At 42.4% G+C, this 27,283-nt stretch overlaps 3 protein-coding genes across 3 annotated transcripts; 1 reads left to right on the top strand and 2 right to left on the bottom strand.

The window, feature by feature from the left end:
* Positions 1-2,744: 2,744 nt before the first annotated feature.
* On the bottom strand, positions 2,745-7,396 carry LOC122762446 (dual specificity protein phosphatase 19-like). The gene is made up of 5 exons (XM_044017631.1): positions 7,171-7,396; positions 5,875-6,135; positions 5,698-5,744; positions 5,443-5,595; positions 2,745-3,170 (listed from the first exon to the last, which is right to left on the bottom strand). The coding sequence occupies exons 2-5, from the start codon at positions 6,095-6,097 to the stop codon at positions 2,961-2,963; spliced, it is 633 nt and encodes a 210-aa protein (XP_043873566.1). The 5' UTR covers positions 6,098-6,135; positions 7,171-7,396; the 3' UTR covers positions 2,745-2,960.
* A 1,466-nt stretch (positions 7,397-8,862) lies between these two features.
* Positions 8,863-19,819, top strand: frzb (frizzled related protein). Its single transcript, XM_044017629.1, has 8 exons — positions 8,863-9,190; positions 15,784-16,032; positions 18,047-18,082; positions 18,163-18,222; positions 18,390-18,455; positions 18,551-18,755; positions 19,330-19,393; positions 19,468-19,819. Exons 1-8 carry the CDS (start codon positions 8,986-8,988, stop codon positions 19,531-19,533), a joined length of 951 nt encoding a protein of 316 aa, XP_043873564.1. The 5' UTR covers positions 8,863-8,985; the 3' UTR covers positions 19,534-19,819.
* A 4,318-nt stretch (positions 19,820-24,137) lies between these two features.
* On the bottom strand, positions 24,138-26,655 carry LOC122762445 (dnaJ homolog subfamily C member 10-like; the record flags this gene model as incomplete). Its single annotated transcript, XM_044017630.1, has 10 exons — positions 24,138-24,516; positions 24,602-24,709; positions 25,115-25,237; positions 25,345-25,492; positions 25,620-25,673; positions 25,756-25,889; positions 25,989-26,083; positions 26,177-26,237; positions 26,310-26,411; positions 26,498-26,655. Coding segments are annotated over 10 exons (995 nt in total), but the record flags the coding sequence as incomplete, so codon positions are not given.
* Between the last annotated feature and the right edge of the window lie 628 nt (positions 26,656-27,283).

Here is a 27,283-nt window from a genome sequence, read left to right as displayed (position 1 = left end):
GTGTGTGTGTGTGTGTGTGTGTGATGTTAAAATCACTGATTTTCTCTATGAGCTTTGGTGTGGGAGAGTGAGTGGTTTACAAACTTCAGTTTCCTGTTGGATAAGTGTGTCTCACAGTGAGATAAAGACGTGAACGTGTGACATCGTAGACTTAGGCTGACGTAGATTTAAACCCAGATTATCACATTAAGAAACTGTCAGGGGCTGAATGGACGATAAATGAGACGACAGATTAAAACAACAGGACACTAAATCATGACCCGCAGCGCTCGTCTCGTAGTTAGAAACAAACACGAACGGCAACATATGGACTGTGTGATTGGTAATTGACTGTTAATTGGTTCTTCATAATCAGCACCATCACTGAAGAGACAATTAGAAATGACCACGTGGGTGACTGTGTGTGTGTGTGTGTGTGTGTGTCAGTAATATATTCAGGTCTTTGTTAGTCAAAAAGGCTTTTGAGGCGACAAGTAGACGAACACGAGTGGAGACGAGGGACGTGTTTGTTTTTAAAGCTTCACCAAACATACATGTGTTTGTCACATATGTAGTAATAATTATAAAATCTGTTTTCAATATATTATTAACAAATGCACTGGATTGTGTTTGTGTTGTTGTTCAAGCTCTATCCTGCACTGTGATTGGCTCCAGAGAAGGTGTGATGTCATACATGCCGCAGGTAACAGTGTTACGCAGCTTCACAGAGCGCCTCAAATGTGTCTCAATGTTGAGCCACAGAAACATAGCAGCAGAAATGTGGGAGACACGAGGTAGAAAATGACCGACCTGTCACCATCTGAACCGCTGACTCCTCGCGTGGCGTCACCATCATCACCACCGTCGTCTTCCTGTCCGGAGTGGAGCAGAAGGAGCCCATCGTCGGAGGAGGAGGAGGACGAAGGAGACTCCAGGTGGACGGAGGACGCTTTGTTTATTTACCTGTTGGAGAAACATCTTCCTGCTGTTTTCAGCCACATGCTGCTCTGCTCAGCTGACTCCTCCCCCTCCCTCTGTTTCACTGAGGACCCTGAAACAAGGTTAAAGGAGAAGAGGAGGGTTAGTGTGTGTGTGTGTGTGTGTACACGCATATCATTATATCATTAATTTCTAAAACAAATGACTAATGACTATGAATGTGTGTGATATCTCCTAGTTTCTTTGCTCCATAAAACCAAAAATCATTCAAACCAAATCATTTTAAGTTTGTTTTAAATCATCATTTTTCTCCATTTTATGAAACAAACAACTTTTATCCATGAATCAAAGATGAATGGATTATGACAATAAGCCCTAAGATACAACAACATCCACAGAATGATCTTATTTCCCACTCTTATTCCTAAAGCACTTTGTCACAACAAACACTTTGACATGTTTTAGCGTTTTCACCATTGAATCATGTACACCTGTGTTTCTCCTGTTCAAACATTAAACTGTACGTCACACGGAGGCGAATTCAACAGAAACTATAAAGTTACTGAAAATGTTCTCATGATGTTTAAACCACATTCACTCACCTACAACAATAAACTACGTTTATTTATCGTGTCTTGAGTTGTATTCACGTCATAATGTGTGAAATAGAATCATTTAAACTCACCGCGTTCGTAACAGTAGCAGTCGTTAGCCGTCGTTAGCCGTCGTTAGCAGTCGTTAGCTTCGTTAGCTGAGAGCAGAGCGGCAGCCACTTTCGGCTCAATATACGAGATGCTAACGTGAGCTGAGCGAGCTGTGAGCCTCTCCTGGCGCTACAGCGCCCACTGGTGGTCAGGAATATAGAGACTTATATAAGATTTATATAATCTTATTTAATTATAATTATCTTATATGATTATGTTATATATTAAGGCACCAGTCGTTGTTTTCTGAACAACGCGAGTGTTTATTTTCATTAATCCCAGTTTTCCTCAAACACTTACTGAACTGATGCTAGTGATAAGTTGATGCTAACGCTAGTTGATGTTAGCTTTAGCTGATGCTAGCGTTTATCAACAGACGTGTAACTTAAAGAGTGCAGTTTCGTTTCATTTCATTTCATTTAGTTGAGTTGAGTTTAGTATAGTTGATGCTAACCTCAGTTCATGCTACCTGTGTTTCACAGATGCTCTTATGTAAATACTACTTGATGCTAAGTAACTTTACTCGATGCTAACATTACTATTATAATTATTATTATAAGCAAATAAAGAGATAAATAAATGAGCACTGTTACGTTGATAATTTGATTATGTGATTGAAAGTCTAAAAATACAAATCATTATGATGTGACAATTAAATTAGAGACAAACACCACTTTTTATACTATCATCTATTTGAGGGTTTATGGTTTTATTTTTGCAAAACTTTCTAAACTCCATATTATCATTAACAATCTGCATGATGGTTTTCATTAGTTTGCTCTTCTGAGATGAATTATGGGCTGTCATTCACACCTGTAATGTTGCTAGGGTTAATATCAGCATGTGTTTTCTGTGTTAAAGAAGAAGTGGGGATGAGGCTTTAAAATAATCCTAATCCTACATAAATAATATCATTCATGGAGTTTACATCAAAACCTGCACTGTTTCTATTAAATACTGTTTGAAATTGAATCTAACAAACTGCACACTTAAAGAACCAAAAATGATCAATTCATTTGTTTTAGGATGGATTTCATGTTAGATTTTCAACCTGGAGAGAAATTTAAAAATTTAAAATGAGTAAAAACATCAGCGCAAACATTTGTGTTTGTGTGTGTGAAACTTTAATTGATTTTCTGTTTGGAAACAACATTCTAATCTAACTGCTCTGAAAAGTGATTTGAAGAAAAACACAGAGAAGATCCGATCCACATTCAAGCTGTTTGGAATCACTCAAGTCATTTTGTGTTCAAATCCGTGTCATGTTTTACATCAGACTTGTGATGAATGTGATGAAATTCAAACGTAAATCTTTATCATTATTAACCCTCCTCATCCTCAGGGTTTGGACGCGTTCGCCGCCGTCTCTGTTCTGAAGCTTTTCAGCTGATCCAGGAAGCCGGGGTTGGGCGAGGAGGCGGGCCGAGCCGATCTGACCAATGAGAGGGCGTCGTCGAAAGACCGACCGTCACATGACATCAGGTAGGCGATGCCCACAGACGGTGCCCGGGACACGCCGGTGTTACAGTGGACCAGAACCACGCCTTTCTGTAGAAAGAAGATCAAAACATAAATCACTCTTTATAATTCACAGAAAACTGATTTAGGGGCCACATGAGGACCACGGGCCACGAGTTTGACACCTCTGCGTTAAGTTTGTTTGACTTTAAATTGAATTTTTTGACTTAAATGACTTTAATCCCACGCAATGTTTTTAAAAGAGGGTAAAAAACTAAATGGCATTAAGATTCTGAGATTAGTCAGATTAAAAGTGAGAATTCTGAGATTAAAGTAAGAATTTTTTCTCCGAACTTTTCATTTATTTTTATTTCTAATATAATAGTGTTGTGCAGCAGTGTGGACAGTAGAGGGCAGCAGAGCCGCAGTGTGGACAGCCACATTACAGACTCATGTGTTCACTGCGTCACCGTGTTCACCCTCTCATCAAAGTTCAAAGTTTCAGCTTTAGAGAAGTGAAAACATATAAATGAAACTATTTATTTTCTTTAATCTTAGATCTAATCCAGGATTACTTCATTGACAGGCCATTTCAGAATTGTTTTAAATGTTCAATATTTTAATCACAGTTTTATTCAGAATGAACACTCAACATTTCAGCTCGAATGTTTGAAACAGATTTTTTTTACCCAATTTATAGTTATTGTTTCCTTGAAAATGTCCTCAAATTGTATGTGAGTATTGAAAAGTGTCTTAAATATGTACAGGTTTAAAAGTGCCTCATCATTACGTCTGTTTTTCATGTTTTCAGGTCAAACTTCAGAACTTTTCTGTCATTTGAACACAGTTTACTGCTCAGTGAACCTTTATGATTCAAACCTGGATTATTCTGGATCCACTGAACCCAGAAATGAACAATATACAGTGTTGCCCCTGAACATGTATTATATTATATTATATTCTGTGAACTGTCCATTTAATAAGCATGAACTCTATGAAAGATGACATTAAATGTGTAACACCGCTGTTGTCACGACAACATCAGCAGAAACTGGCAGCTGTGAGCAGCCAGATGGCATGCTGGGTAAACTGAGCCTGCTTTTCAAAATAAAAGCATCAGTTTGACGATCAGGGCTGGAATTTCCACATAGACACCATATCATAATGAACACACACACACACACACACACTTCCTGTAATCATACACCGCTAATGACTGTGTGTGTGTGTGTGTGTGTGTGTGTGTGTGTGTGTGGTGTCATGTTAAGGCTTCGCTGCTAAAAGCTTGTCTGACACTGAGATCTGATCTGTTTAATAAAACATGAACAAAACTACACGTTTAATATTTAACAACAGAGAAAGAGGAAGAAGACTTATCACCTGTGTCCTTCTGCCTCTAATCCCATGGAATTATGGGATAGTTTGTTGTTGTTGGACTTAATCTGATGATTTAGTTTCACTCTGAGCTCTAAGTCTGATGAGAAACAACATTAAAACTACTTTGTTGTAAACCACACGCACACACACACACACACGCTGCACCACACTCCACACACACCACACCTGGTGCCCTGCAGCACCACTTTTACACACACACACTCCCACGCTACGCTGCTGCTTCTACCACACTTTTACACACACACACACTGCGCTGCGCACACACGCACACACACACTGCACTTTACACACACACACACTCCCCACACAGCTTTTACACACTTGCCTTTTACCTGCCTGCCTGCACTTACCTGCCCTGCAGCGCCTGCAACGCCCCCACACACCACCCCACCCTACCTTCCCCACACACACCACCAGCACTTCCCCCACCACCACACACCACGCCTGCCCTTCCCACACCTGCACCCCACCTGCCTTTTACACACACACACACACACCCCACACACCCCACCTGCAGCACACACACACACGCCCCCACACACACACACACACCACCTACACTTCCTGCAGCACCCCACCCCACCACGCCCCACACACACACACACACACACACACCTGCAGCACACACACACACACACACGCACACACACACACACACACACACACACCCACTGCACACACTTTTACACCTGCAGCGCCACACACACACACACACACACCACCTTACGCGCGCCCTGCGCACACACTGCGCACACACACACGCCTGCACACACACACACACACACACACGCGCACACACACACAGATTCAGATTAACGTCAGTGACACAGAGTGACCACACGAGGCAGCAGACGACCAGCAGCTAAAATGACTGCTTTTCTCTGTGGACTTTGGTGCGGGAGAGTGAGTGGTTTACAAACGTCAGGTTGGTTCTGGGCAGCAGGGGGCGCTCACACACAGTTACCTCAGTGTGAGCCTGCTGGATGAAGTCACAACAGTCCTGGACGTGGAGCAGCAGATCTGCATCAGGCTGATCCAGAATACTGACCGTCTTATAAATGAAGAGGTCCGGGAACACGTTCTCCACGCCGAACGCCACGTTCAGGACGTGAGACACCTGAGGACGGACAGCAAGACAGACGGACATGTTTTAGCAGCAGGGGGCGCTCACTGCGCACACACACACACACACACGAAGTCTAAAGGTAAAACAACTCACTTTGTGTTTCCTCAGAGTGTTGAAGTCATGAGCAGCATCCTGAGAACCTACACACACACGTGCACACACACACACACACGTGCACACACACACAGTCATTAATGTAAACAAACGCACAAACACAAAGAACTTCAGTGGCTGATTAATACTCGGTCACTCGTTCACTCTGTCACTCACCCAGCAGCAGGAAAGGTTTGACCACGCCCACCTGCAGGTCCCAGGAAGTGTCGGGGACGTATCCCAGCATCTTCTCTGTGGGGGCGGAGTCTTCCACCACAGTGATGGTGGAACCTTTCCAGGTCTCGATGATGCGTCGGCCGCTCAGCGACGTCACGCGTGTGCACTGTTTCCTCAGCCGAGTCCGAGAGAAACTCTGGATCTCCTGCGTCAGCGACTGCATGACCGGAGCGGACTGTGCCGGAGCGGACTGCACCTCACCTGAAGACATTAAAGCGACGCTACGTAACAGTGACATGTGCACAGTGTACGACGTCGCTAATCATTAGCCTGTATGAGATCGCAGACGACGACAACGCTTACGTTGGAAACAAATAGCTAAGAGCTAGCATCTGTGCTACTAGCATTAACTGTACATAAGAAATGGATGGAAGTGGCAAGTTCCCATTCAGGGGAAAAATAGAGGATAAAGTAGGACACGTGGGAGTGGACACGTGTGATTGACAGCTGGGCTCATCTAATAGGAGCCGCAAATGTGCGTTATTTAAACGCATAAATGTGCGTTATTTAAACGCGTAAATGTGTGTTATTTAAACGCGTAAATGTGCGTTATTTCAACGCGTAAATGTGCGTTATTTAAACGCAGAAATGTGCGTTACTTAAACACGTAAATGTGCGTTATTTAAACGCGCAAATGTGCGTTATTTAAACGCGCAAATGTGCGTTATTTAAACGCGCAAATGTGCGTTATTTAAACACATAAGTGTACGTTATTTAAGCGCGTGAATGTGCGTTATTTAAACACATAAATGTGTGTTATTTAAACACATAAGTGTACGTTATTTAAAAGCATGTGTGTTGTTTAAACGCGTAAATGTACGTTATTTAAACGCGTAAAGGTGTTTTTTAAACAGTTAAATGTGCGTTATTTAAACGCGGAAATGTGCGTTATTTAAACGCGTGATTGTGCATTATTTAAACACATAAGTGTACATTATTTAAACGCGTAAATGTACGTCATTCAAACTCGTAAATGTACGTCATTCAAACGCGTAAATGTACGTCATTCAAACCCGTAAATGTGCGTCATTCAAACGCGTAAATGTACGTCATTCAAACGTGTAAATGTACGTCATTCAAACGTGTAAATCATTCAAACGCGTAAATGTACATTAAACACAGTGCCCTCTACAGGTCAAACACAGGTAGTGTCAGTGTGAACATGAAGGAGATAAACACATTTCTAAACAGTTATAAATGTATCGTTATATTTAAATATGATTTAAAAACACAAACCTGTTTGTTTGGATGTTCAGTTCTGGTCCGGCTCAGTTTAGAACAGTTCTGGTTCAGCTGAGGAGCGGAAAGTCCAGTTTAAACACCAGAAACCAGATCACACACTCCTCATCATCCTCTGGTCCAAAACAGTCCAGTCCAGTCCAGAACAGAAGAGAAGAGGCCAAAGACCTGGCTCCTCTGAACCAGGTCCAGAGTCTTTACTTCAGGTGAGATTATGAACTGGACCAACTCTGAGGAGGAGGAGGCGGAGTCAGTGAAGAGACACCTGACACCTGTGTGTGTATGTGTGTGTGTGTGTGTATTCCTCTCTAAATGTTTTCATGTATTTTTATTGTTTCAAACTTTATTTAAGAATAAGAATGAATGAGTGTGTGTGTGGGTCACATGGTGGTGTAGTGGTTAACAGTCTTGCCTTTGCAGCAAGAAGGCCCGAGTTCTTGACCCGGGGTCAGAACCACATGTGTGTGTGTGTGTGTGTGTGTGTATCCATGTGTCTTCTCTATGATGGTCATGTGACCCCAGCCTGTCGCCCTCTGTCAGCTGACACTGGCACAGCGCCCCCTGTGGCCCTCAGCTTTTTCTGTTGTGAGGGTCATTTCCTGTTACGTCCACTAGATGGAGCCAAACCCCAGTTTATGAGCTGGTGAGGATGAAGCTGATGAACTTTAAATCATCCATTCATCCATCTATACATTCATTCATTCTCACATTCATTCATCCATCTATACATTCATCCATCCATCTATACATTCACACGTTCATCCATCTATGCATTCATCCATCTATATATTCAAACGCTCATCCATCTATGCATGCATCAAAGGAGATAAGGAGAGGACGCAAGCTGGTGAGGAGATTGAGGAGGAGCTTTCATAAACCGGTGTGTGTGTGTGTGTACGTGTGTGTGTGTGTGTGTGCGTGAGGTGAAATCATGAGAACCAAAAACAAAAAGTGAAGAAGGAAGTCAAAAGAAAAACGCTGACTCAGTTTTCTTCTTGAGTCCATGAGTCACAAACCCTGAGTGTGTGTGTGTGTGTGTGTGTGTGTGTGTGTGTGTGTGTGTTGGCGTTCAGTCAACCTTAACATCAGAAGCTCCTCCAACATCTGACAACCATTACTGCTCACACACACACACACACACACATCATCTTCAGGGTCAAAGGTCAGTTCAGTGGAGCTGCTCTCTGATTGGTTCACATGTGTTTAACTGACAGGTTTAACACATTTGTGCAGCAGTGCATGCTGGGAGTCGTAGTCTTCATACACACACGCACACACAGATGACTCAGCATCACACATTCGACACAGGTCAGAGGTCAGTGTCTCTCCTCCATCATCAATCATGAGTCAGCACATTTTCACACCTGTCACATGACCACATGAGAGGAGGAGAGAGGAAAGAAGGAAGCAGGGGAGAAGGAGGGAGGAGTGGAGGCGAGAGTAAAGAAGGAAGCAGCAGAAGAGGAGCGAGGAGAGAAGGAAGCAAGAGAGGAGATAGGAGAGAAAGAGGGAAGAGGCAAGGAAAGAGGAGAGGACGAAAGGACAGGAGAGAAGAAGAGAGTAAAGAAGTAAAGAGGAGACATAAATAAAATAAACTGAAGGAGGAAAGAAGGATGCAGGAGAGAAGGAGGTGAAAGTAGGAGGTGAAGGTAGAGGAGGAGGGCGGTCAGAGGAGGAGGAGCAGGAGGTGAAGGTGTGGATAAGAAGCGGCTCCTCCTCTTCCTCACACTGACTCCGTGTTTCAGTCAGAACAAATCTGACTCCGCTCCTCCTGCTCCTTCTGGTCCTGGTCTTGGTTCGGGTCTCACCGTCATGCTCTCCCCGGGACTCCTCGTGCTCGCGCTGGCCGCCTCCTGCGCTCTGTGTCCGGCCGCGGTCCGGGCCGCGTCCTGCGAGCCGGTCCGGATCCCGCTGTGCAGATCGATGCCGTGGAACATGACGAAGATGCCGAACCACCTCCACCACAGCACGCAGGACAACGCGGTTCTGGCCATCGAGCAGTTCGAGGGGCTTCTGGGTGAGTGACGTCATCGCCCCAACTTTACCGTCTCAACTTTACCGTCAGTTATTTCCGTTTCAACCTGGAGTCCGTGAAGATGATGACGTCATTGCTGAGGGTTTTTTTTTAAGTTCAGAAGATTGAAATATGCGATATTATCGAATATTGTGATCAAAGTGTTTCACAATAACTTGGTTATGAGGAAAATCTCAAACATACAGTCCTAGTGATGTATTCTGAAGGGCCACGAGGGGGCGCTGTAACTTTTGAGAGAATAATCATTGTGTTTATAATTCAACTAAACTAAAATCATTTACTTTAAATTAATAAAAAATACTTTTTTATGTACATGAGAGGGGGGTGTGGCTTCATGGAGGTGGCCATTTTAATGGCAACATGTTTTTACAGTGTGTTGAAGTTACGATATTATCATGATATTTAAGTCACCATACAATATTATCACGATACGATATCACGATATTTAAGTCACCATACAATATTATCACGATACGATATCACAATATTTAAGTCACCATACAATATTATCATATCATATTTAAGTCACCATACAATATTATCATATATCACGATATTTAAGTCACCATACAATATTATCATACGATATCACGATATTTAAGTCACCATACAATATTATCATATATCACAATATTATCACAATATTTAAGTCACCATACAATATTATCATCGATATCACGATATTTAAGTCACCATACAATATTATCACGATACCATATCACGATATTTAAGTCACCATACAATATTATCCGCGATACCATATCACGATATTTAAGTCACCATACAATATTATCACGATAATATCGATATTTAAGTCACCATACAATATTATCACGATACCATATCACGATATTTAAGTCACCATATTATCAATATTATCACCATACAATATTATCATATATACCATACAATATTATCATTATCATATTTAAGTCACCACAATATTATCAATATATCCGATGATAATCACTATTATCATATTTTTAAGTCACCATACAATATTATCATATCTAAGTCATATATTATCAATATTATCACAATATTTAAGTCACCATACAATATTATCATAATATCACATATTTTAAGTCACCATACAATATTATCACGATACATATATATTTAAGTCACCATACAATATTATATGATATTTAAGTCACCATACAATATTATCACGATACGATATCACGATATTTAAGTCACCATACAATATTATCACGATAATATCACAATATTTAAGTCATATACAATATTATATTATATATTTAAGTCACCATACAATATTATCACGATGATACATATGTTTTAAGTCACCATACAATATTATCATTATATATTTAAGTCACCCAATATTATCACGATATATCACGATATTTAAGTCACCATACAATATTATCACGATACATATCGATATTTAAGTCACCATACAATATTATCCGATACGATATCGATATTTAAGTCACCATACAATATTATCATATCACAATATAAGTCAACAATATTATCAATATATATTTAAGTCACCATACAATATTATTTATCACATATTATCATATATATTTAAGTCACCATACAATATTATCACGATATATATATTTAAGTCACCATACAATATTATCACGATATATATGATATTATCACAATATCACCACCATATAATATATTATCACGTCACCATACAATATTATCATACGATATCACATATTTAAGTCACCATACAATATTATCGCGATACGATATCACGATATTTAAGTCACCATACAATATTATCACGATTATCACATATTTATCAATACAATATTATCATATAATATCAATATCAATTATCACCATACAATATTATCGCGATACTATCACTTTAAGTCACCATACAATATTATCACGATACGATATCACGATATTTAAGTCACCATACAATATTATCACGATACGATATCACAATATTTAAGTCACCATACAATATTATCACGATACGATATCATGATACGATACCACGATATTATTCAATTCAATTCAATGTCATTTGTATAGCACCAAATCATAACATACATGATCTCAGGTCACTGTACATAGACAACATGAAAGAGAGCAGAGAAACACAACTGTTCACACAATGACAAACACTAGGCATCAGTGGAGAGAAAAAACTCCCTCTTAACAGAAGAAGAAATCTCTGACAGAACCAGACTCAGAGATGTGCGGTCATCTGCCTCGACCGGTTGGGGTGAAAGGAAAAATGGGGGATAGTGGAGAGGTGGGGGACAGAAAATGGGGGGAGAGAAAGGACAAGAGGGAGAGACAGAAGAGAGAGAGGGAGACCAGCAGCAGATACACAACAACTGTATCAGGTTACAAGTTTCTACAGTTACTGATATCGACTTTTTAATTATAAAATAATAATAATGGTGACGATGAGCGTAGCCTCGGAAACTGGATCTTGATCCTGCAACCTGCATGATGAGAATACAGAGAGAGAGAGAGGGAAGGAAGGAAAGACACAAACTAGGGAGAGAAAGAGACAATGTTAATGACATATAAAAAGTCATAATCAAATGCTGAGTGTGAGAGAGTGAATGTGCGTGTACCACAGGAAAATCCCCCAGCAGTTTAGTTCTATAGCAGCAGAACTAAGAGATGGTCCAGGTTTCCCTGAACCAGCTCTAACTATAAGCTTTATCAAAAAGGAAAGTTTTAAGTCTAACTTTAAATACAGAGATCTGTCATTGAAGCTGGTTCCACAGGAGAGGAGGAGCTAGCTTCAAGTAAACCTGTATTTTGTGACCTAAGTGGTCTATTAGGGTGATAAGGTAAGACTAGGTCTTTCAGGTATGAAGGGGCGTGACCATTAAGTGCTTTGTACGTGAGGAGGAGGATTTTAAATTGAATTCTAAATTATCACAATATTTAAGTCTCAATATGATATCATCATGATATAATATTATCAAGATACGATATTATCGTGATATTTAAGTCAACGTACGATATCATGATATTTAAGTCATAAGATGTCACGATACGTTGTCCCAGTATTTTTTGTCATGATACAACATTATCATGATTTTTGGCTCACGATATGATGTCACAATATTTAAGTCATACGATTGTTATTGACTTTCTAACAATAGCGACAAGCTACACTTGTGTTTGGAGTAAATGTTACGCAGCATATGTTGTGATCTGCAGTGTCACCATTAGAGGTCACCAATCCTCACACACTGGACATTTAAGTCTTCGTCGTATGTTTTTTCTTGTCATTCTCGGACGGTTTCCATGGTTACGAGCCTTGTTGTCGTCATAAAAATAATTATTATGATTTTTAAAAAAACACCGCAAGAATTTTTCCTGGGAAACTCAAACTGATGTTGGTGAAGAATTCCCGGGAAAACACCGACCTCAGTCCGGCCCGTTTATATTTATGGACATAATTATTGACAGTGGACAGAGGGACAGTCATGACTCACTGCTGCTCTCACTGCTGCTCTATTTTAAACCTGTGGCTTTGACGCCGTGTTCCGTTAAAGACGAGCTGAAACCATGGAAATGTACAGTCCTGGTGATTAAGTTCCACAAGGGGGCGTTGCAGGATCTCATGATTTAGAATTTATTTTCTTATTTCATTATTATTTAACATGTTTATGTGTCATTTCAACGTTTTTGTAACCATAGTTATATTTTTGCAAATTTCTTGAAAATGTACCCAAACAAAATAAATGTAGATTACAAACAGAAGGCTCCGCCCCTTACTGGTGGTATCATCACGATATTAAGGTCACAATATTTAAGTCATGATATTTAGGTTGCGATATTATCACGATATTTAAGTCATGATACGATCTTTACGTTTGGACTAACCCACACTGCAGCTGTGTAGAGCCATGGTTCTCAAACTGTGGTTCGTGCACCACCAGTAGTACGTGAGCTCCCTCTGGTGGTAAAATCAGAAACACTGCTCTATACTCGCTGTGTACCAACGCATCAGAAATGTCATCCTGAATGAATACACTGATAATCATGGTCGCAATGGTTGCAAGTTCGACTCCACCCCTGGCTGATTGTACTCAATTCCATTGTAAGTCGCTTTGGATAAAAGCGTCTGCTAAATGACATGTAATGTAATGTAATAATAGAGTCACATGATCTATGTGTGTGTGTGTGTTTGTGTGTGTGTATTTTAACATCACTGATAATATTTGAATATTTACACTGATGTCGACGACAAATGTCCACAAACGTGTGCATGGTTAAACTCTCTGAAGCTCAGAGGTCACAGAGGTCACTGACTCTCAGCTGTTTGTACATGTTCAACTGTTGATGATGAAAAAAGGTGAATTTCGTGTGTGTGTGTGTGTGTGTGTGTGTGTGTGCTGAGGTCAGAATGATCACAGAGGACGTCTGTGTGTCCAGCTGCAGCCAAACCACTGTTTTATGATTTGACCACAGTCCAGAGAGCAATGAATTACAATAAGCTCAGATTGAACACACACACAGACACACACACACACACTCACACACACACTCAGACACAGACACACACACACACAGACACACACACACAGACACAGAGACACACACACAAACACACAGAGACAGACACAGACACACACAGACACACACACACTCAGACACAGACACACACACACACTCAGACACAGACACACACACACACAGACACTCACACTCATACACACACACAGACACACACACACACACACACACACAGAGACACACACAGACACTCACACTCATACACAGACACAGACACAGAGACACACACACAGACACAGAGACACACAGAGACACACACACACACACAGACAGACACAGACACACACACAGAGACACACACAGACACACAGACACACACAGAGACACACACACAGACACAGAGACACACACAGACACAGAGACACACACAGACACTCAGACACACAGAGACACACACACACACACAGACACACACCTGTGTGTTTCTAATAAGTCAAAGATAATAACAGCACATTCTCTTCATGCTTTATCTCCACTTTGAAACTCTGTGAGTCCCAGTGACAAGAACAGGAAAGAAAAGAGTCCTCTGTCTTTGTGTCCTGCACGTCTCCTGCTGGACACAGTCAATATTACTGATGTGATAAAAGAAGACTTCAGTTTCCTGAGGATTTTAACAAAAGACATCTACGTCAGTCTAAGTCTACGACGTCCTCTTCATCTCACTGTGACACAGACGTTTGTCACACTGACTCACTCTCCCACACCAAAGCCCACAGAGAAAACCAGTGATTCTAACATCAGTGACACAAAGTGACCACACGAGGCAGCAGAGGACCAGCAGCTCCTGTGTGTGTGAGATGTTAAAATCACTGGTTTTCTCAGTGGGCTTTGGTGTGGGAGAGTGAGTGGATTACAAATGTCTGTGTCACAGTGAGATGAAGAAGACGTCGTAGACTGACTTTATTCAGACTTGTTCAGCAGGGGGCGCTCACAGCACAGTCAGCCTCAGACAAACACTTTAACACTCACAAATATCTCTGAAACTAAAGCTCTGTGCGTGTGTGCGCGTGTGTGCGTGTGTGCGTGTGTGCGCGCGTGTGTGTGTGCTGTGTGCGATATTAATGGCGTGTGTGTGTGCGTGTGTGTGTGTGTGTGTGTGCGTGTGTGTGTGTGTGTGTGTGGTGTGTGTGGAGCAGCTAATGTGAACATATTTTTCCACGTTTGTGGGGAAGCACCGTGTGTGTGTTAAACCTCCGTGTGGGCGTCGCCCGTGCACTAACATTGGCACTGGACGGGAGACGCCCTGTCAGCTCCCATCATGCACCAGTGGCTGCCGCAGGTCATGGAGTTGCTGCAGCTGCTCTGTGGTTTTGGACGAACATGAAACTTTTCAGTCGCCAACAAGTGACCTGCTGTGGTTAAGCCCCGCCCTCTCACACAGACCCAACCCTCGAGAGGAAAACTGTGCCGATGTCATGTTTGTGCTTCTTCCAGACGTGTGACCTCTGACCTCTGACAGATCGTCACGCTGCAGCAGATTAAATGTTAATAATAATAATAATACTGATAATGATAATAAGAATAATGATAATAATAACAATAACGATAATAATAATGATAATAATAACAATAATGATAATAAATACAATCATGACAGTAATTATAATAACAATAATGATAATAATAATTATAATAACAATAATGATAATAATAACAATAACGATAATAATGATAATGATGATAATAATAATGATAATAATAACAATAATGATAATAACAACAATAATAATAATAACAATAATGATAATATAATAATGATAATATAATAACGATAATAATAACAATGATAATAATAACAATAACGATAATAACAATAACGTTAATGATAATAATCATGACGATAATAATGATGATAATGATAATAATAATTATAATAACAATAATGATAATAATAATTATAATAACAATAATGATAATAATAACAATAACGATAATAACAATAACAATAATAATAATGATAATAACAACAATAATAATATAACGATGATAACAATAATAATAATATTAATAAGTGTGTGTGTGTGTGTGCTCAGGTACCGGCTGCAGTGCAGACCTGCTCTTCTTCCTGTGTGCCATGTACGCTCCCATCTGCACCATCGACTTCCAGCACGAGCCCATCAAACCGTGCAAGGCCGTGTGTGAGCGCGCCAAGTCTGGCTGTGAGCCGGTGATGAAGCGCTACAACCACAGCTGGCCCGACAGCCTGGCCTGCAGCGAGCTGCCGCTGTACGACCGCGGCGTCTGCATCTCACCGGAGGCCATCGTCAAGGCGGAGGGACCAGGTGTGACATCATTCTCATCATCCTCATCCTCATCCTCATCCTCATCCTCATGCTGCATCTGTACAGGGACAGTCCAGAGGTTTGCTCTCAGTGGAAACTCAGTGAGGTCATTGAGCTAAAGACAGAAGTCGTTTGTCCACTTTTTGACACTTTGTCCTCTACAGTCGTCTGATGGACAAATGTTCAACATTCAACACCTAAACTCTCTCACTGTGAGACACACGTTAGTAAACCACACACACACACACACACACACACACTGCTGCCTCCATCACTGAGTTCAAACGTCTGATTTTGTAAATTCGACCTTTAAAGAACTTCATTCACAGTGACCACACGAGGCAGCAGAGGACCAGCAGCTAAAGTCACTGGTTTTCTCTGTGGACTCTGGTGTGTGTGTGTGGGAGAGTGAGTGGTTTATAAAGCGTGATCATGTGACGCAGACGTCGTAGGTTTGATTCCCTGAGTCTTTAGCTTTCACTGAGAACGAGCCTCTGTGTGTGAGTGTCTCTTTAAACGTGATGATGGCGTGTGATATCAACAACACGCAGAAATGTTCACGTGTGAACGTCTCAGTCGCTGAACACACGCCGCCATTCACTGGTGGACGAGGACGCTGGAGAATAAACTCTGTCTGTTTCTGCTCCCTCATGAACTTCCTGTCTGTGTGAAAGAGCTCGTTCATGCAGCGGCACACTCGTCTCACCCTCGCCTCACGCTCCTCACTCTTGTCTCACGCTCCTCACTCTTGTCTCACGCTCCTCACTCTTGTCTCACGCTCGTCTCGCCCTCGCCTCACTCATCTCGCGCTCGTCTCACACTCGTCTCGCCCTCGTGTCTCGCGTTCGCCTCACTCTTGTCTCACGCTCGTCTCGCCCTCGCCTCACTCTTGTCTCACGCTCGTCTCGCCCTCGTGTCTTGCATTTCTCTTGTCTCCCTTCGTCTACTTCATACCTTGCGCCCCTCTCTCTTGTCTCGCGGCTGGTCACCGCCCCTACGCTCGCGTTACGCCTCTCTCTTGTCTCGCATCGTCTAGCCCTCGCGCCCCTCGCGTTCGCCCCTCTCTCTGTCTCCGCTCGTCTAGCCCCTCGCGTCCTAATTCGCCTCTCTCTTGTCTCCGCGCTCGTCGCCCTCGCGCCTCGCGTTCGCCTCTCTCTTGTCTCCGCTTTCGTCTAGCCCTCGCGTCGCCCCTCGCGCCTGCGTTCGCTCTCTTGTCTCCATTTCGTCTTGCCCGTCTAGCCCTCGCGCCCGTTCGCCTCTCTCTTGTCTCGCATTTCGTCTATTCGCGTACGCCCGCGCCTCGCGTTCGCCTCTCTCTTGTCTCCACGCTTCGTCGCCCTCGCGCCTCGGCGTTAGCCTCTCCTCTTGTCTCCCGCTCGTCTACTTCAGCCGTCACCGGCGTCCGCCTCTCTCTTCTCCGCTGCGTCTGCATTTTCGGCCTCAGCGTTCGCCTCTCTCTTGTCTCGCGCTTTCGTCCTGCATCCCTCGCGTCTAGCCCTCATACCAGCGTTCGCCTCTCTCTTGTCTGCGCTTCGTCTTGCCCCTCGGCGTCTAGCCCTCGCCTGGCGTTCGCCCCTCTCTCTTGTCTCCGCGGCACAAATGCCAGCCCTCCAGCGTCTTTCGCCCTCCCGCGCCCGTTCGCCCTCTCTCTTGTCTCCGCTTCGTCTAAGCCCTCATACCGGCGTTAAGCCTCTCTACTTGTCTCCGTAGATGCTTTTCGCCTCACTCTTGTCTCGCGTTCGGCCTTGCGCGCTGCTCGGCCCAGCGGGCTCAGGGATTTTCCCTCGCTGTGATTTGTTGATCTGCAGAGGTTCAGTCAGGGCGACGGCTTCACTGTTTCCACTCATAACAAGTCTCTGCTCGTCTCCTACATGTCCATGTCTTCACTTCATGGACCTGGATCCTGGTCCCAGTCAGAGTCAGGCTATTAATAATAATGAGTCATGTGATCAGATAAAGACCTATATGAAAATGTGACAGTTATCTGACCTCTGTGACCTCTGTGTCTCTGTAGATCCGTACTACCAGGACCCGTCCAGGTGTGATCCAGGTGAGTCCTGACCCGTGACACTCTCACATGTTTTCTTTTCTGAGAAACAAACAAACACATTATTATTATTCCTCTGACAGAATCCAGTCCAGACTTTCCAATGGACTCTAACAACCTTCACTGCAGAGGACCACACGGAGGTGACACACGCTCACTCTGTCTGTCCACCTGTCTCTGAACTCTTTGCTCTTTCTTAGTCAAAGTTCTGTAAAACATAAACTGACAGTGAAACACATCAGTATTATTGATTTTGATAGAAGACTTTTTACATGTGTGTGTGTGTGTGTGTGTGTGTGCGTGTCTTCAGATCGGTGTCGGTGTAAAACGGTCAGAATGACCATGAAGACGTACCTGAGGAACAACTACAACTATGGTGAGTTGTCATAGTGACCAGGTTACAGAGATACACGTGTGCTTGTCGTCATAGTGACCAGGTTACAGAGATACGCGTGTGCTCGTCGTCCTCAGTGATCAGAGCCCGGGTGAAGGAGGTGAGGAACCGTGGTCTGGAGCCCACGGCTGTGGTAGAGGTGAAGGAGGTGCTCAAGTCTTCTCTGGTCAACATTCCCAAGGAGACACACACGCTCTACTACTCGTCCTCCTGTCTGTGTCCTCCTCTGTCTCCTGGGGAAGAATACCTCATCATGGGCTACGAGAACGAGGAGACGTCCAGGTACTTTTTCTGCTGTGTCAACGCAACACACTAACAAAGAACCACAAAACTAGCAAAGAACAGAAGAAAACTGCTGAGTCAATCAAACGCAACATGCTAACAAAGAACCACAACAAAGAACGAAGAACCACAACATAAAAACTGGCAAAGAACAGAAGAAAACTGCTGAGTCATTCAAACGCAACACGCTAACAAAGAACCGCCGCCGTCCAAAAACACATTTCTTCCGACTCTACCTCGACTAAGACGACAACAAACAAAAAAAAAAACAAAAGAAAAAAACACTTGCTTGTACGTCGCACTTATGACTAGCACTTCATAGTTTGTTCTACTTGAAGCTCTTACTTACTTCTCGCTCTTATTTGTACCCAAATGTTTAAATGCACTTATTGTAAGTCGCTTTGGATAAAAGCGTCTGCTAAATGACATGTAATGTAATGTAATGTAACCACAACATGAAAACTGCTGAGTCATTCAAACACAACACACTAACATGCTAACCACAACATGAAAACTAGCAAAATGTTGAGCTCTGCTGCCCCCTGTGGGCTGAACACTGTGCTTGTGTGTGTAGGCTCCTCCTCATTGACACCTCCATTGCTCAGAAGTGGAAGGACAAGCTGGGCAAGAAGGTCAAGGTACGACTGACCACACACACACACACACACACACACAGGTGTGTCCCTCCTTCATTTCCTGTTTGTCTTTCCAGAGATGGGGTCAGCTCGGGCAGGGCAAAGGTCGAGGAGGTCAGCGTGGGGGTCTGAGTCGCCACTGAGATCTGCCCGTGTGTGTGTGTGTGTGTGTGTGGATATTGCACTATCACTGAATGTAGTTCATCCCTTCATTTGTTTTGTTGTATTTTATTTTCTTTGCACAAACAATATTTAGTGTGTGTGTTTGTCAGAGTGTGTGTGTGTGTGTATGTACCTACAGCACTCAAAGACATTATAGAAGGAGGAGCTTTTTTACTATGCACAGCCATACAGTCTGTACGTGACACTTTTAATCTCCAGTGGCGGCCATTTTGGCTCCATGGCCTTTGGTAAGCCTGGAGGTCGGCCATGTTGCCATGACAACGGGATGGAGGACATTTAATGGACGTTTGTGCTTCGATGATGGGTCTGTGACCACGATCTGAACTTTGACTGAACTGAAGAGAAGGAACAAGGATTCTCCTTATTATCAACCATAGCAACCAGAGAGAGAAACTATAACAACCAGAGAGGCAACCATAGCAACCATAGAGGTAACCAGAGAGTAGCTGCATAGCAACCATAGAGCCTATAGCAACCCAGAGAGCAAGCCACCCACTTAACCATAGAGTAGCCAGAGAGTAGCTATAGCAGCCAGGGAGCAGCATGGCAGCCGCAGAGGTAACCAGGGGTAGCTGCAGCAACCAGAGAGCAACCACTTGTAGCCATAAGTAACTATAGCAACCAGAGTAACTATAGCAACCATGAGAAACGCTACCAACAACCAGGCAACTGCCAACAGCCAGAGTAACTATAGCAGCCAGAGGTAGCTAAAACAGCAGAGAGCAGCTATAGCCAGAGAGCAGCACCAACAGCAGAGAGTAACTATAGCAGCAGGAAAGTAGCAAAACAACCAGAGGCAACTACCAACAGCAGAGAGCAACTATAACAACCATAGAGAGCAACCATAGCAACCATAGAGAGTAACCATAGCAACCATAGAGAGCAACCAGAGCAACCAGAGAGAGCAACTATAACAACCAGAAAGAAAGAAAAAAAGAGTAACCAGAAAGAAACCAGAGAGAATAACCATAGAGTAACCAGAGCAACAGAGTTTCTTTCTTACATGACTCAGCTGTGATTGGATTCAGGGGGCGGAGCTTCTGTTAAAGTTGCTGCTCTGTGACTGATGTTTTTATTCTTTTCACTTTGAAACATTAAACATTCAAATTCATCTCAGTCTCTTTTTATTCAGTCTCATGTCTGTCCATCACAGGACAGACAGAAAAGGTCTCCATTTATGAAGATCTGCTGGAATCATTGTTGTGTTCAATCTGATTTAAACTGAGTTAATGTGTTTTCAACTGAGTTAATCTGATTTAAACTGAGTCAATCTGATTTAAACTGAGTTGGTGTGTTTTCAACTGAGTTAATCTGATTTAAACTGAGTTAATGTGTTTTAAACTGAGTCAATCTGATTTAAACTGAGTTAATGTGTTTTAAACTGAGTCAATCTGATTTAAACTGAGTTCATCTGATTTAAACTGAGTTAATGTGTTTTCAACTGAGTGATTTAAATCGAGTCAATCTGATTTAAACTGAGTTAATGTGTTTTAAACTGAGGATTTAAACTGAGTTAATCTGATTTAAACTGAGTCAATCTGATTTAAACTGAGTCAATCTGATTTAAACTGAGTTAATGTGTTTTCAACTGAGTCAATCTGATATAAATTGAGTCAATCTGATTTAAACTGAGTTCATCTGATTTAAACTGAGTCAATCGATTTAAACTGAGTCAATCTGATTTAAACTGAGTTCATCTGATTTTAAACTGAGTTAATGTGTTTTAAACTGAGTCAATCTGATATAAATTGAGTCAATCTGATTTAAACTGAGTCAATCTGATTTTGAGTCAACCTGAGTCAATCTGATTTAAACTGAGTTCATCTGATTTAAACTGAGTTAATGTGTTTCAACAATCTGATTTTCAAATTCTGAATCTGATTTAAACTGAGTTCATCTGATTTAAACTGAGTCAATCTGATTTAAACTGAGTCAATCTGATTTAAACTGAGTTAATGTGTTTTCAACTGAGTCAATCTGATATAAATTGAGTCAATCTGATTTAAACTGAGTTCATCTGATTTAAACTGAGTCAATCTGATTTAAACTGAGTCAATCTGATTTAAACTGAGTTCATCTGATTTAAACTGAGTTAATGTGTTTTAAACTGAGTCAATCTGATATAAATTGAGTCAATCTGATTTAAACTGAGTCAATCTGATTTAAACTGAGTCAATCTGATTTAAACTGAGTTAATGTGTTTTCAACTGAGTCAATCTGATATAAATTGAGTCAATCTGATTTAAACGAGTTCATCTGATTTAAACTGAGTTCATCTGATTTAAACTAAGTTAATGTGTTTTAAACTGAGTTCATCTGATTTAAACTGAGTTCATCTGATTTAAACTGAGTTAATGTGTTTTCAACTCTGATTTAAACTGAGTTGTGTTCAACTGAGTCAATTTCAAGTGAGTTCATCTGATTTAAACTAGTCTCTGAGTCAATCTGATTTAAACTGAGTTCATCTGATTTAAACTGAGTTAATGTGTTTTTCAACTGAGTCAATCTGATAAATGAGTCAATCTGATTTAAACTGAGTCAATCTGATTTGAGTCAACTGAGTCAATCTGATATAAATTGAGTCAATCTGATTTAAACTGAGTTCATCTGATTTAAACTGAGTTCATCTGATTTAAACTAAGTTAATGTGTTTTAAACTGAGTTCATCTGATTTAAACTGAGTTCATCTGATTTAAACTGAGTTAATGTGTTTTCAACTGAGTTAATCTGATTTAAACTGAGTTAAAACTGAGTTAATCTGATTTAAACTGAGTCAATGTGTTTTAAACTGAGTCAATCTGATATAAATTGAGTCAATCTGATTTAAACTGAGTCAATCTGATTTAAACTGAGTTCATCTGATTTAAACTGAGTTCATCTGATTTAAACGAAGTTAATGTGTTTTAAACTGAGTTAATCTGATTTAAACTGAGTCAATCTGATTTAAACTGAGTTAATCTGATTTAAACTGAGTCAATCTGATTTAAACTGAGTCAATCTGATTTAAACTGAGTTCATCTGATTTAAACTAAGTTAATGTGTTTTAAACTGAGTTCATCTGATTTAAACGAAGTTAATGTGTTTTAAACTGAGTTCATCTGATTTAAACTGAGTTAATCTGATTTAAACTGAGTTAATGTGTTTTAAACTGAGTTAATCTGATTTAAACTGAGTCAATCTCTGATTTAAACTGAGTCAATCTGATTTAAACTGAGATTTAAACTGAGTTCATCTGATTTAAACGAAGTTAATGTGTTTTAAACTGAGTTCATCTGATTTAAACTGAGTCAGTCTGATTTAAACTGAGTCAGTCTGATTTAAACTGAGTCAATCTGTTTTAAACTGAGTCAATCTGGTTTAAACAGAGTTAATCTGGTTTAAACAGAGTTAATCATCTGAGTTAATCAGATTTAAACATTAGTTTTAACGTGAAAAACGTCTACATTTCTTCTCAAATACAAAAAACCCAAAACCTGTTTCAGTGTTTTGGAGCAAAGTGAATCTAAATATAGACTGTGTGTGTGTGTGTAGGCCTGTTTCCAGTAGTTTCTGGCTACTCATTTCCAGCAGTGTTTTCTCAGCTGCAGTTTCCATGAGAGAGGAGAACATGTTTTCATGGTATTACACCTCCTGCTCCTGCTCCTTCAACTCCTCCTCCTGCTGCTCCTCAGCAGCTGGACTGTAAACACACCTGTGTTGGTAGGAGGTGTCGTCTGGTTCTTTCTTGAGCTGACGCAGCAAACAGTGGCTGACAGTCTGCAGCTGCAGTGAGTGTTTCAGACACTAGAGGGCAGACACACACAGACACACACAGACAACAAATACATAAACTTAACAAACAAGCAAAGTCTCTGAATTCTCATACACTACAGGTGTTGGTTTGTTTTAGTCCTGGTTTGGTCCAGTTTACTGAGGTGTTAAAGTCCTGGTTTCCGGTGATGTTTTAGACCAGGTTTAGTGCAGTTCCTGGTGATGTTTTAGACCAGGTTTAGTGCAGTTCCTGGTGATGTTTTAGACCAGGTTTAGTGCAGTTCCTGGTGATGTTTTGGACCAGGTTTAGTACAGTTCCTGGCGATGTTTTAGACCAGGTTTAGTTCAGTTTGGTCCACATCAAGCGACTGTTTGATGTGATGATTGTGAGCAGCTGTTAAAACTCCATACATGTAAAACATGTCACAGAAAGACAGATTATAATCTGACATCACACTCGCTCAGCCAGTGTTGGTCCAGTGAGCTGCTCCATTTCACATCATGAAACACACACACACACACACACACACACACACACACACACACACACACAGTGTGAGAGTGTGTGTGTGTGTGAGAGGAAGAACTGCTGAGTCATGGAAACATGAACCTGACCTGACTTTGATGATATATTGATATATTGATAGCTTACCTGTTGTTCATCAGCAGAGTCACAGCTCACACTGTTCAGAGGAGCAACAGTGACACCTGCTGGTCAAACTGGACAGTTACACTTTAAAGTGACTTATTTACTTATCATCGTTATTATTATTATTTATTTATTGTATTTTTTTTAATAATACTCAAATCATGATTGAAAGAAAGAGTTTTTGTTGAAAAACTGTTTTATTACAGAAACAGTATTACAGTTTTATTCTGAAGGTCCAACAGTTTCGACATAAAACAATAAAATACAACACTGGGTCACGTGTGTGTGAGTGACAGTAACATGTGCAGCGTCCCACAGTTTTACTTCATAGAGTAAATAGAAACGATGGAAACGAGAAAACACAAACATTCATCATCATCATCATCATCATCATCACAGCAGCGCTAACATCCGTCTGCGTCACAGCTGACTTTCATCAAGGAGTGTGTTTGTTTGTTTGTTTGTTACCACAGCGACCGATCGTGATCCCATCCACCAACCAGACGACAGCGGTGATGTCACAGCGGTGATGTCACAGCTCGTCCTGCAGAGAAACAAACACACACACACACATGATTTTCTCCTGCACAGGTTGTTAAACTCCACGTCAAATGAGAAGCGAGCGTCACCTTTGCTTTGCTGTGTAACCGTGGCAACAGCCGCTGCAGCCGCTGCCTCATGGTGTCGGCGATCACGTTAGCATCGCGGCTATTGATGTGCTCGCCACTGTGTTCATGCTACACACACACACACACACACAACTATTTACACAGGAAACAGAGGCTTTTATTTTGATAGAGGAACAGGAAGGTGCTGTTTACTTTTGTCTGATTGTGTTTGTTTCTGAACAATAAATATGATATAAGGAATAGTTCACACACACACACACACACACACACACACACACACACACACACAGGAGTTGTTGATCCACTGCTGCCTCCATCACTAAGTTCAAATGTCTTATTTTGTTAATTCAAGTGCTTCATTATGATTAAAATCAGTGACACAAAGTGACCACACGAGGCAGCAGAGGACCAGCAGCTTCTGTGTCCCTGCAACTAAAATCACTGGGTTTGCTGTGTGTGTGTGTGTGTGTGTGTGTGTGTGTGTGTGTGTGTGTGTGTGTGTGTTGTCCTCACCCGCCTCTTCCCCAGGTGTGGGTAGAACCTGACAGTGGGGTAGGCGTTGATTCCAGCTGATTGACAGGTCTGATGATGAGCCTGACAGTCGACCTTTCCTGCTCGAATCTCTCCTTTAACAATCTGTCAATCAAACACAGGCAACATGCTCACAGCGCCACCTAGTGACCAGTCACCACACGCCTGACAGGAACCTGGTCCCACAGACACACAAAGACCTGCTCACTGACCTGAGACAGGACCTCAAACTCTGGAGCAAAGTGTTGACACGGTCCACACCAGGGGGCGTAGAAGTCCACAACCCAGTGATCCTGACCTGACAGAACCTGAGACCTGAACGAGTCTGGAGTCAGGTCCTCCACTGCAGAGGGTAAAGAACTGACACACACACACACACGTACAGAGGTTAGCACGGATACACACACACTCAGAGAGAGAGAGAGAGAGAGAGAGAGAGAGAGAGAGAGAGAGAGAGAGAGAGAGTGAGTGAGACAGATTGTCTCACCTCAGAGCCCATGTCCTCAGTGAGTGAGCGTCTCTGTGCCAACCATTGTAACTCCTACACACACACACACACACACAGATCAATGATCAGCAGCTGATCATGTGACAGTCTCTGACACGTGTGTTCATGTACATACATGTAGTGGTCAGTCCGTGGTGTGTTGCTAGGATACAGCCTGACCTCAGGATACGCCCTCACACCCTGACTCTGACAGAACGACTGGAACCTCTGACAGTCCACAGAACCCACCAGGATCTGACCCGACAGCATCTGACACACACACACACACACACACACACACACACAGAGAGAGGGATGTGAGCGCCCCCTGCTGCTGACACACACAACTATGCCTTTAACACGCTGTACCCTGGCCATGCGTCTCCACTCAGGCATCAGAGCCTGACACGGTCCACACCAGGGGGCGTAGAAGTCCACGGCCCAGACCTGTCCCTCAGCTCGTCCTGTGGACACACACACACACACACACGACGATCAGTGACATGAAGACGAGCAGCAGAGATGATTTAAATGTAAACATCATCAACATCATGTACCTCTGACTCTGTCTTTGAAGCTGGACGGATCAAGGGTGACCACAGAGGGACTGACCAGATCCTGAGGACACACACACACACAGTGAGCACACACACACACAAAACCTGTGACGTCACCCCTGTGATGTCATACCTGTATGAACTCCAGGATGCCGTCAGCTGAGTGCTGTCCCTCGTACTCGTGGACAGAGGAGCCGTTAAAGATGACGGTGGTTGGATACGCCTGGATCTTATACTGACACACACAGAGAGTCTGGTCAGTCTGGTCTACCACTCATCATCAATGGTACAGTCCACATGACACAGAGGACGTGGTCTCACCATGGAGCAGAGGTTGTGGTGAATGGTACAGTCCAGGGTACCAAACTTCATCTGTCCAGCCAGCTGGATGGAAGCTTTTCTCAGTTCAGGCAGTAAAGCTCTGCAGGGAGGACACCACTGACAACACACACACACACACAGTGTAGTCAGGTGACAACACACACACACACACACACACACACACACACACACACACACACAGTGTGTCAGGGTGACAACACACACACACACACACACACACACACACACACACACACACACACAGTGTAGTCAGGTGACACACACACACACACACACACACACACACACACACACACACAGTGTAGTCAGGTGACAACACACACACACACACACACACACACACACACACAGTGTGTCAGGTGACAACACACACACACACACTGTGTATGGTGACAACACACACACAGTGGTAGGTGACACACACACACACACACACAGTGTAGTCAGGTGACAACACACACACACACACACAGTGTAGTCAGGTGACAACACACACACACACACAGTGTAGTCAGGTGATACAGAAGAACATAATAAAGTCTTCCTTTAAATCAAGCGTTACTTTCTTCCGTTTGTCAGTGTTTGTGTTGTGGGCGGAGCTTCATCTCCGGCCCTGAGGGTAAACATGGAGTCAGACTGAGTCATGTTCATCAACCATGACGTGGCACTTTACTGTCTGGGGGTGGAGTGGCTCAGCGGTTAAGACCGGTACCCTGTGTGCCAAATACTTCACGGTCGCAAGTTCAACATGTACTGACATGTACT

Source organism: Solea senegalensis, unplaced genomic scaffold (assembly GCF_019176455.1).
Source record: "Solea senegalensis isolate Sse05_10M unplaced genomic scaffold, IFAPA_SoseM_1 scf7180000015683, whole genome shotgun sequence".
Classification (NCBI taxonomy): Eukaryota; Metazoa; Chordata; class Actinopteri; order Pleuronectiformes; family Soleidae; genus Solea; species Solea senegalensis.
Note: the sequence above shows the minus strand (reverse complement) of the source record. Positions and strands in the feature narration are given on the sequence as shown.